At 44.6% G+C, this 11,875-nt stretch overlaps 1 protein-coding gene across 2 annotated transcripts in view; it reads right to left on the bottom strand.

The window, feature by feature from the left end:
• Positions 1–4,881: 4,881 nt before the first annotated feature.
• The window catches only part of PAK5 (p21 (RAC1) activated kinase 5), a 92,019-nt gene continuing 85,025 nt past the window's right edge, over positions 4,882–11,875 (bottom strand). For both annotated transcript variants that reach the window (XM_030021190.2, XM_030021191.2), the window contains 3 exons: positions 10,068–10,193; positions 7,838–7,972; positions 4,882–7,180 (listed from right to left, as the gene is read on the bottom strand). In XM_030021190.2, coding sequence (XP_029877050.1) covers positions 7,025–7,180; positions 7,838–7,972; positions 10,068–10,193 — 417 coding nt within the window. In that variant the 3' untranslated portion in view covers positions 4,882–7,024. The remainder of the gene's footprint in view (positions 7,181–7,837; positions 7,973–10,067; positions 10,194–11,875) is intronic.

Here is an 11,875-nt window from a genome sequence, read left to right as displayed (position 1 = left end):
TCCAGCCAGACAGGCTCTCCCAGCCAGCTCCCATCAGTCTGGAACATCTGCTCCTGTATTTGACATCCCAAAAAATCAAAGTAAAATAAAAAAGGAAGCAAACGGCTGAACTGCAGATTCCAAAGGAGCCCCTCCATTGTAATTTGTCTTCTGAACAGCACGTTTTGGCAAGGTGGCTGCAGGAATGAGCCGTTGGCATGGCACGGTTGCGTGGGTGAGCAGCGGTGGGGCTGGACATGGAGGCAGGATGGGGATGGAAATTGCATCAAACTGGAGACATCCCAGTCAATAAGAGGCCAGTCCTCACCTGGCTGGTTTTCTCCCAGTGAGCTGCAAGTCTTTGGTGTCAGTAGGAGCAATTTCTGCTGGTTCAGTTGAGTATAATGAGAGTGATAAAAGACTTGGGACGTTGTCTGTGAAAAATGGGGGAAGAGAAGGACTTTGTGGCTGGAAACAAGGGGGAGGATCCTGTTTTTCCCCTGTGCCATCTGTTTCTCTAGGAGAGCCCATTAGGGCTTTTTTTTCTCCCTCTTTTCACATTCATCAGCACCTGTCCCTCTTTTTTTTTTTTTTTTTTTTCTTCTTTTTCCTTGCGAAACTTGAGTTAGTTGTGTATCAGTTTGGATATCAAAACTTTAAATGGGTGACATAAAAGAGAGCTACTTCCCTTCCACTTGCCTTTAGGAGAAGCTTTACAGAGATAAGGATGTGCACATCGCAGCACTTTTTATAAGTTGTTTTTATTTCTGATCCACCCCACGTTTTTAACCCAAAGAAGGGATGATTGTACTGGGCTTGCATTTCTCAGCTACTTTCCATGACCCCTGAGTGGATCCAGCCTTGCACTGTGGCCATTGCATTGCCAGTGGCAGAAGCAGAGTAGATGCAAAGTATTCCAAAATAAACAACCAAGCAAAGTCTTCGTGCTCCTTCCTCTTGGCCTCCTGCTTTTACCTCGTGTGATGGCTCCTCACACAAGCCATCGGTGGCAATCCCATCTGCACTATAGTTTCTTATATTCCGCAGAAATCGTACTTATTTTGCAGAGTTCGTCTGGAGGCAGAAGGGGATTGTCAATAGCTGGCGAGGGGTTGACAGATACTTCTCAAAACTGGAGCAGGAGGTGGGAAACCCACTGCTCTGCACCCCTGCAGCATTTGACGGGCTATGTTTAACCTTTATCCTCCCGTGGAAGCTACAATTCAGGGTTTATATGGAGCTGTTTGAAGGCAACAAAACCTGGGGCTTGGCTTAGCTGCCATAGTGTTGCTCTTAGGAGAGGGAGTGGCTGGTGGATGGAGCTGCTGGCTGAACATATCTCCAGGCTGGTTTTTGGAGCAGCTGGAGTTTGTTGTGCCTTGTTCTAGTAAAGCTGCTGGTGGGTTTTAGCCTCTTGTAGGTCATGTTGTTCCTTCCACGTTTGCAGAAAGTGAGCAAGACCCACCTGGTGTAACAGGGAGATGCTCTCAAACATCTACATTGATTTGAGATGGAAAAATTCTAATTTATGGTTGACTTTGCAAACTAATTTTGATTCAACCTGCAGTGATCCTGTAAGGGTAGTCATAGCAGAGCCACCCAAGGAAAACATCTGTCTTCACTGCTCACAGGAAACTGTCCTTGACTGATCCCACTGCTTGAGCATTGGCCAATGCATTGAGGTGGTGGCATCGGCCATCGGAGGAGAGGACAACCCCCCAAAAGCTGATGCTGCTCCTGTGACCCTATGCCCACATGCCCTAAGAACTTTTGCTGCTTTTCATGATAGAGGTTTCCCTTAGGTAGCACTCAGCATCACCTTCAGGCTGGAAGTGTCTGTAAGCTATCAGGAAGAGAGTTGTATGAATATAATAATTAATTTCTTGGTTTTCTGAATTAAGATAGAAAATAATTTCTTGTTGGACTGAAATGTTTTTCCTCTCTTTTTTTGGGAAGAAAGGAAATAGAAACAATAATTTCAGCTCAATGACAGTTTGCATTGTGCCCCAAACTGATGTATCTTCTTTAAAGAAAGAGTTAAGATATTGAAAGAAAACCCTTTGAATCTTTCAATTCTTTCCATCCTTTTGCTAACAATTATTTACTGAATTGAATCTGAATTTTCCATCGATTTAAGCTTTCCAAGCCTATTTTTGAAAAATTATTTATGAGAGAGGTTAAAAAAGTCATCCAACTTCCCTCCTGCCCATCAAACTACAGCAAAGTCTTGAGGATGGCAGCACTTTTATTGTGACTTCATTTTATGGTTAGCTTTCATTCATTGATGGCTTATTATGAGCTAGCTGCAAACTTGAACACTTTGCTTTATAGATGTTTATGAACACACTAGTAGAAGGTGGGTAAATGTAAGAAACTTACCACCCTACTGAGCTCTATAAGGACCTGTAATAATTAAGTACTTACTAAAGCAGCTGGTAATGACTTACAAAGTACTTATGATTAGAACTTTAATTATAAATTATTGATGTTTTGCCAAGGAGGGGAGTTACATAGCCAGTAAATGCCCTGGCCTCTGCTACTGAATATGATGAGTATTTGTGAATACTTGTAGAACTGGCGACCTCAGAAAAAGTCGTCGTTCCTTAGTGAATGGCAGGAATAAATGCATTGGAGTAACTGGCCATACGTGGAGCTCAACCTCAGCCGGTGCAGCAGATGAAGACATCTTCTGGGTGAATGGATGCTCCCAGCATCTGGTATCCAAAAAACTAAAACTAAAGAGTATATTTTTTTGCTGAGATGCCCAACAAGGGCAAGACTGCACAGCCTACAAGGCAATAGTGATGGAGGAAATGGCTTCTCCAGCACGGAGACCACAGGGACCAAGATAAGGGCTCGGGAGCCATCGGGTTGCAGGAGACGAGACCTGGGAAGATCCTACAGAGGTTACCCAAGGAACAAATGTGCAAGAGCAGGCAGGGAACATGGCTCAGTCAACTGTGTAGCCCAAGGTAACAGGCCATGGTTATTCCCTGCTTTTTTGCCTGGCTCTGGGTTTATATGAAGTGCTGTGGGTGAAACAGCTAAAGTTAAGCATTTTTTTTTTTTTTTTTTTTTTTTTTGAGTGATGGCTACTGCATTTTGAAACATTTACTGATGTCAGCAACCAAAAGTAATATAAAACCTCATAAGACTTGAAGATGCTTAAGAGAGCAAATAATATTATAGATTCATTATCTGACTGATGCTACTGGGGAGCCTGGGAGGAATGATTTCAGTAGGCATGAGAGCTGAATGGTTATGAGCCAAAAATTAAGGATGCATAATGAAAAAACCAGGGATTATTTAGGGGACAGGGAAAGGAAGGCGGAAATGTTTCAAGAGGTATGGTCTTTCTGGAGTACTTCGTATACAGAGCTGTATGGGTGTGCTAATCATGTCTCAAGATTTTCTGTACTGTATGACTGACAGCAACAGCATGTCTGGGTATTTCTTTCAAGTGCCAGCACTGCTGATGTGTGTTGAGCCATGAGAGCTTTTTTCCTGTGTGTGGAGAAGTTGTGTATTTTTCTAATGTGTGTGTGTGTGCACATGCAGGTGTGTTTGTGTGTGGGGGACTCTCAGAATGGCTGAATCATGGTATCTTGGGTTGAAATGGGTATTTCTCTAATATTTCTCTAACTACATCATCTGCTTCAGTCTGACAAACCACACTGGTGATTCTGCCACAGGGAAGTTTCTTTTTGTGCAAGCAGAAGAGGGGAGGCTGGTGCAAGACAAAGGGGTGCTCCAGGCCTCATCAGGACTGGCCTCTTCGGGGGTGGGAATGTCCCAGGGAGAAACAAAGTAAGTCTCCCACATCAATTTTTTTTGTAAAGGCTGATGGTACGGATTTGAATGATTATTTCCCTCCGTTATTTTTCCCCTCACTTTGAGGTTTTTTTGGTGCTGTATTTAGCTCATAGGCTGCCTGGTTTTGCCACACCCCATTGCACTGCAAATCCTAAGCCTTTGCACTTCCTTCCATACAGCAAATTAAAGACCTCCCCCCCCCCCCCCCCCCCCCCCCCCCCCCCCCATGGGGGCTCTTTTGCCTCTTCCAGCCTGCTGGTCCTTGGTTTTTAAGTCTGATGTACTTGGGACAACTGTTACATTGGGGTTTTTTTTTGTTTGGTTTTTTTTTGGTTTTTGTTTTTTTTTTTTTTTTAATTTTGGGTGGAGGCACAGCAGAATCTCAAGCTTCTTATTCTTACTCATGTCCTGTAGTTCATCATAAGTGATGCAGTGATTGTGCCATCAGCTAGGAGAAAAATTGACACTGAGATGTTCTTTTTTTGAGGTCTTACTCCTACCTTCTTAATTTGGAAAATTATAGCTGGACAGCAGCACTTCACTCTTCAAATATCTTAAACTAAAAAATACAATCAAAAAGTACAGAACAACCTATTTTATTGCACCCGTACAGCCGCTGACTCCTGACTGTCCCCTTCCCATGGCCGGTGGGTAGGCACAGGTTTGATTTTGGATCCAGTGGCTTTCCTAACCCCAAGCCCTCATGGTACTGGTGCTCAACCTGCGACCTTCACTGAGGCTGGGGCTTCCCAGCAACACCCCACCCAGGGGTCAGGACGCAGCTGTGATGAGCAGCAAGGGACCAGGGAGGAGCAGCTGCCTTTCAACGCGGCCACGGCCACTGACAACACTTTAAAATCACTAGGGGCAGCTCTATAAATCACTATATATATATATATATATATATATATACACACACACATACACACATGTGTGTGCGTGCGTGTGTGTGTGTGTGTATTGCACACATATATACAAGGACCCTCCTTTTTTCTTGTTATTTGCTTGGTCCAGTACTGTGGGACAGAGTCAAATTTAGACAATAGAAACAAGGCATGGGGAAAAAAAAAAAAAAAAAAACACTGGAAATGAAAGCATTTATTAATTAATTTATTTAACTTGCATGTGCATTTGTCTCACCAGTAGTTGGTGTTCACAAAAAAACCCTTTGAAATCGACAAAACTTTCAGTAAACTTGATGAATACTGTTTAAAGTATCTAATGATAAGAAAGTTGCAGAAAATTCTTCACTTGTACAGCCTAAAAGGTGCTGAATATTGAAAAAAAAAAAACCCCCAGCAACCCCAACCCCTTTTTTATTCAAAGATGGTTAAAAAAGTTTACTTTTGTGGCTAGTATTACAGTTTTGCCTGTATGTCATTGCCTTTACTGGTGCAGCCTGTTTTCCTGAGTTGTTAAGACTACAAAATAGAAACACCTTAGAACGCTGTGGGTGCTGCGCACTCTGCCAGGTTTCTGCGGGTGGGTACCAGGAGTGTGTTTGCGGCGCGGCAGCAGGAGCCAAACACATTTTCTTTAGTGTCTTCTTAAAATGTGCAAACAGGGTTAAGAAGAGAAAGCAGCGGGGAGTAAGACACACAGATGTAAGAACATTTATTCAATGTCTGAGTTCATATTTATCTCCTCTATTCTTTTTTTTTTAATTTTTTCTCTCTCTTCAAATACTCTTTAACTTTTTAAGGGCAGTACTAAAGGAGCTTCTTTACTATTGGCAACTTTTTTGTCCTGGAGGAACATCTTTAAGAAACAGCTCCTGCCAGGTTTAGATGTTTGGTTATAATTTACTACAATAAATAACGATTAATTTATTCACTATGAAATTCCATAATAAGAAAGAAACTGTGTTTTCACAAAATTGGCTTTGTGTTTCTTAATGATATTGTAAAATGAGGTCAGTAAGAAAAAAAAAACCCTTGAAGAACATGGCTTTCATATTACACATAATTAAAAAGAACTAGTCATTAATAAATAAAATTCATTTATCATTGAAATAATTATGAAGCACTTCTAAGAATTTTAAAGGCAAATCTATTTAGGCCTACAGTTAACATGCAAAGTCATCCAACAAATAACACAAAATTGTACCGCAGTAGTCAACTGTTGCATCAACATTCAAAAAGGTCTAGACAGCAGCACGACTTCTATATGGCAAACATCTCGTAACGCATCACAACGCTCTGTTGGAGCTCTGGAGGATACCCGCTGGGCGGGCGGACGGACACCTGCTGTCCCTTTCCACTTCCAGAGCATGACAGAAATAACGGAGATTTTTTTGTGATAACAAAACTGGCCTTGCAGTGGCATAAAATGAAGGGACCGCCACGGCATGAGAAGATGACCCTTGAGCAAAGGTACGCTGGATGCGTTAGCTCCCACCGCTGGAGAAACGGGGAGGGAGACCCTGACGACCGCTAACATTAAGCAGCAGCTCTGATTGCCGCTGCGTCACCGGTAGCGCTGAGAGGGCAAGCGCCCAAAGACAGACTGCCAGTGCTCCCACAAGCGTCAGTTATTGTTGGCTCTTTGGGCTGCCATGATGTCGGGACGAGTGCTCTCCTCAACCCGATGGAAAATCTGCAAAACCTTCTAACTTCCTAAAGGTGGTTTTGTTTTGGTTTTTTTTTTCTGTTTTCAAAAGGGTTAAAAAAGTAGGAAACTTGATCTTCTCAAATTCTTGCTAAGTTACACTTAATACTTCAACTAACACAACAGTTACATGACAAAGTACTGCAAGTTATCAAAATGTACTGTACAGAAAATTACAAATTCATTGCAAAATACATTGCGCTGCTATGACTGAGATAAAAAGTGCTTTTTTGTCAGAAAAGTGTTCTTCTGAAATAGAAGTGCTGTAGCCTGCAATAAAATTCTGGTGTTTCACTCTGGTTGTGCTATCCTGTACTAATTACCTTTCCAACCTTGTCTGCATTTGGCACCTTCTGCCTGGATGGCCAAGAAGACAACAGCACTGGGGAGCAATGGTCCATGGCAGAGCGTGGCCACCCAGCTGGTGGCCAGGATCGCTCCCCGGTCCCTCGCAGCCCCAGAGAGCACCTCCTTGGATTTTTATACACCACATTATTTCCGCAGGGCTGGTTTTCCTCTGCAAGGTTTCACTCGTCCCTGCCCGCGGTTTCCACACAACCGCTGGGATTCCCGCGCGGCTGTTATCCAGACTCTGCACCGACCTCCTCCCGAAAAGTCGTCGGCTTCAGCGATGCCTGTGCTGCCTCATGAGGGGCACGATGCAAGAAGGGGGCCCAGCCAGTTTGAGAAACGGGTGTCTCAACAGTTCCTGTGCTGTGGCTCTCTGGGAGGGCTCCCGCACCAGCATCGAGTCCAAGAAGCCCCGGAGGACCGAGGAGACCTGAAACATCACAATGGTGTTAGGGGCAGACAAAGACACCCGTTCCCAGCCTACGCTGGGTCTGTGCACACTGCTTTTCTTGAGAAGACAAGAGACACACTGAGCAGTCCTACAGCAACAGATGTACTGAGCTGAAGGGCCATGTGTCTTCTATGTGCCATTAATGTTGAAAGTATTTGGTTATATGTGTGGGGTGCAGAACAGCACACACTGCATAGCTTTGCATGCGGTGGGTGAGAAAAGCATTAACATATGCTGAGCGCTCAGGTCTGACTTCTAGAAGCACACCCAAAATGGGAGGTACCCAAAGGCTTTGGCACTGGGCGTGGATGGACCAACCCATCAGAAGCAGGGCTGACGTGCTGACTTGCTCTGGTCCTTGGGCAGGGTGCGAAGTGCAGGGAGCACAAGGCTCTGTGCAGCTCCCTTTGCTGTCACTGCCTGCAAAAGCAAAGATGGGGCTGGGCACAAAAAAAAGGCCTATGGTTTGCTGATGGGTTTGGCCTCGCATCTGCCCCACACATGTCCTGCGTAGGACCCACTGCTCAAGGTGGTACCTTAAAGATGTAATTTATCCTTTGAGCATGGAAGTGTGTGGCTAGGGTTTTGTTAAATGTTTGTAGGTGCAAGACCCTCATCACCTATTGGAAGTCTGACCTTGTGCACGTCCTTCACCCGGGGTGGTAAGTTATCCCGGATTCGGCGCATGGCCTGCAGCGGTGGCTCGTTGAAGTAGGGAGGTTCGCCGTCTATCATCTCTATCACCATGATGCCCAGGGACCAGATATCCACCTGTAACACACAAACCATTCATAAACACCATTGGCAGTGCAGAGAGGGGGCTACCAGGCTCAACAGCTGGGTTCGTGCGAACCTCTGAGCTGGCTCGAGCTGTTGTACCTGCTGTCTGCGTCCAGGCTAAGCCAACGGTCTGGTGAGCCATCACCATAAATCTTTCTTTTTTAACCAGCCGACAACAATTTTTTCTTCTGAGCAGTAAATGCATTGAAGAAATAAATTAGAAACAACTTACAAACCCGGGTCTGCAGCTGGTTTAGGTGATGTCCACTGGAAGCACTGCTAAGGCACACTTTGAGAGGCCAGCTGCACCCTAGTGTGCTGCATTTCAGCTGCACTGATTTGCAGCCTCTGAGTATTTCCCCCAGGTTGGCTCAGCAATGCTGCAGAAAGGTGCAGCTAGTGGGAGAGCAGGGTGCAATTCAGCTGCTGTGAAATCAGTTACTCTGTTTTCCCTGAAACTTAAAGACTGTAGGAACGCCATTTGAGGCCCCAAGGTAAATGCAAGTCCTTACTACACCCAGGCCCATTTCCAGCGAGCACAGATAACCCATTATATAATCCCTTTGGAAAGTGATTCAGCTCCAGCTTAAAAAAAACCAACAGCACAAAACTTTTTTTTTTTTTTTTTTTTTTTTGTCCTGGCCTGCTGCAGAGCTGCTCCAGAATCCCTGTCTTCTGATGACTGTAATTCCTGTCATTTGCCAGCCCAAATACAGCCAAGGCCAGTTCATACTGCTTGTGTTCTTTTGCCAACACCATCCTTCAGCTTAAATCTTTTTCTTTTTTTTTTTTTTTTTTTTTTTTTAATCCTGCTGGTGGGCGAACCTAATGTAGCCGTAAGTTCAGCCACTTTATAATCCCTTCAGTGTTATTAATGGGCTAATAATAGCTGATGTTATTATCCCTGAAACATCTTCTACAATGCCACACGTCCTGGGTGAATGTCGGTGCTTGCAGGGTGCTCTCCCCCTCGGGCGGGAGCTCTCCCTGCCTGCGCCAGATCGGTCCCTGCTGCATGATGTAAAGATGCAGCATCTCCCATCTCAGGCCTTGGCTCATTTCCCCCTCTGTGTGTGTGTGTGTGTGTATATGTATGTATGTATGCGTGTATCTGTGTATAAATATATCCATATCTATCTATATTTATCTTGCAGGTTTGCTCTCTGCAGCTGTTACTATAGGCACTATCAAGCAGAAGACAACTCCCCTCACCACATCATAGAGGAGAAAATGCAGCCGCGTCTCTGGCTGGGGAGGCATGAGTCACTGTCACGGCTGTGCGCGGGAGAGGGGATTGCTCTTCCCAGGCTGGCAGTGCCGAAGTGCTGTGACTCAGAGCTTCCTAATGGAGAGGGTATGGCACTGCAGAGCTGCTGGGTCCCCACCTTTCTGGGCTCATCTGAAGGGCTCTAATTAATAAAAATGTGTGAATTGCCTTTTTCAGACCATTTGGTAGTGCTGAAAATAGTTCCCACAGATACGCTTTTTTCCCCTGCCTCTCAACTAATGAGAGCAATGACTGCAAGGAATGAGCCAATGTGGAGACAAATGCTACAACAGAGGGTGGCAATCCAACCCACCCAGCTGGCTCCTGTGTTCGGGACTCTGGAGGAAAGGGATCTCAGGCTTTAGCTGGATGAAAGCAGAGTGGATCTCTGCCTGCAGGTCTGTGTAAATATTGATGGGACCTGGCTGTGCAGTACGGGCCGCTGGTTTGGCACAGGCAGGTGTACACACCTGTGACTGCAGCTCCAGCCTGCAGGCTTGATATTAAAGATCATCAAAGAGTCTTTCATGATGTGAAAATGATGCCTGTTTCCTTTAATACAGCACCCTAAGCTAAAATATGTAAAAGTGTTACACTGTTTAGTGCGCTAAATGGAGTTGTTATTTAACGACGTCGTCTTGGAGAAATACTTTAAAACAAGGCACGATGTAGCACTCTGGGGCAGACTTAATTGCTGCTATTTAGCGTATCTGCGCAAATGCATTAGAACTGCATGGTTCTGACAGGGCTCGGTGGGGTCGACCAAGGCACCAGGCAGAGGGAAAATGGCTGCGCTGGGTCCGCGCGGGCTGTACTCACCTCTGTGCCATAGGGCAGGCGGGATATCACCTCCGGCGCCATCCAATACGGCGTCCCAACTAGCGACTTCCTCCTGGGGACCTCCTTTGACACCTGGGCGCAGAACCCAAAGTCGGACAATTTTATCTGAAACGTAGAGAGAAAGAAAAAGCCCCTTTTGAATAACAAGGCAAATTCCTCTGAGACACACATCTCCAGCTGCAGCTGGGGGGACAGGGACAGAGCTGCAGCGTTTGCCTGGGACAGGACAGCAGCAGAGTTTTGGAAGTGTGGCTGGAGCCAGCAATACAGCCTGGAGAACGCGCGGCTCATTAAAATGAAGGCAAGGGAAAGAAGGAGGAGAGTGTGGGAGTGGTGCTTGTTACTAACATCGCCTGTCATAGCTCATTGCCTCTCCACCAGCAAAAAGATGCAGAGGTGATAAATGGCTTATAATATTTAAAAAATAGAAGGAAAGCAAAACATTCTGAAGTAACAGTGTTTTGTAATGAATCTATTATTGCAAAAATATAAACCCCATGTTTGTAGTCCATGTATGTATACTGATATTCAGTAATTTACATATTTCGTGATACACACCACTCCTATTCTTTGTATCAGGCATACAATCTGTGAGTTTGCCAGAAAATAGATAAGTGGCATTCACCCCGTTTTCTTTTATCAATCAGAGAGCATGATCTAACCCTCACAGAAAGCAATAGCCCTGCGAATGATTTGTCAAGACCAGGACTACACACTGTGGACTATCATTAAAGAAACTGTCAGTTTTATGTAGTAGGGGAGCTAATTTGGGGAAGGCGGGGAAGGGTACAAGACTTTTCCAAAATGGTTTTAAGAGATAAGGGGACCTGCTCCCTTTGCTTGGTAACTCAGGAATTAAAGACGGTACTGTCCTTGAGTAGCTGTGGCAGTGACCTGAACTAGAAATAATGGGATACACAAGCACTCCGGAGAGCGGCTCTTGCTGCATCATGTGCCTGCTCATGCTTTTATGCCAGCTTTTTTTTTTTACAACAAAAATTACGCAAAATTATCGCCCCCCCCCCCCATTGCTGTACAATGCCAAGGTGAAAATTCCTCCAACTCCCAACCAAAACAAGCTGGTCTGAGTGTCAGTGGCATCACCCCCTTCCAGAAACAGCTTGTTCCATAAGGCTAAAGGCTTTTTTTTTTCCCCTCAAGTATTTATTTGGAGGCCTAGAAGCTCTCATAAGGGTTTTCCTGGACATTAGCCTAACCTCCATCACTCCCAGCTATACACTGCACAGTGCAAGTGACCCATGTCCAAGGTTCGTAAGCCATGTATCCCGTCACGTACTCGGCGCCTGGGGATACAAAGTGAGCCCAGACAACCCCAGAACAACCAAAGTGGGAAGTTGCATAAATCCCTGCATTGTGTAGACCAGCATTTTATTATCAGCACTGATTTGTTTTCTTTTGGATTCAGTACAGACATTACTTTTTTTAAAATTAAGGGTATTATTTTTAACAGAATTACAAAATGATTGTTGGTATTTCTAAAACAAAGCCAATAATAGCCAAGTTCTCTGTGCTAAATGTATTTTTCACTTTACATGATGAGGAATGGAAGAAATAATGCATATTTTGGAAGCAGAGCCCAATCTTCTTTTGTAGGAGTACAAGAGTTTTTGCATATCTATTGCTCATTCGAGTATAAAAAAGAAGACAACGATTTTCTAAAAAAAGATAATTGCACAACACAGCCATGAAGAAATCTGCAATGCAGATAATAAGTACTGGAGTAATGAGTATAATGAGGCACTGTATGCAGATCCTGAGAGCAGATC

The sequence above is a fragment of the Aquila chrysaetos genome, chromosome 8 (genome assembly GCF_900496995.4).
Source record: "Aquila chrysaetos chrysaetos chromosome 8, bAquChr1.4, whole genome shotgun sequence".
Taxonomy (NCBI): domain Eukaryota; kingdom Metazoa; phylum Chordata; class Aves; order Accipitriformes; family Accipitridae; genus Aquila; species Aquila chrysaetos.
Note: the sequence above shows the minus strand (reverse complement) of the source record. Positions and strands in the feature narration are given on the sequence as shown.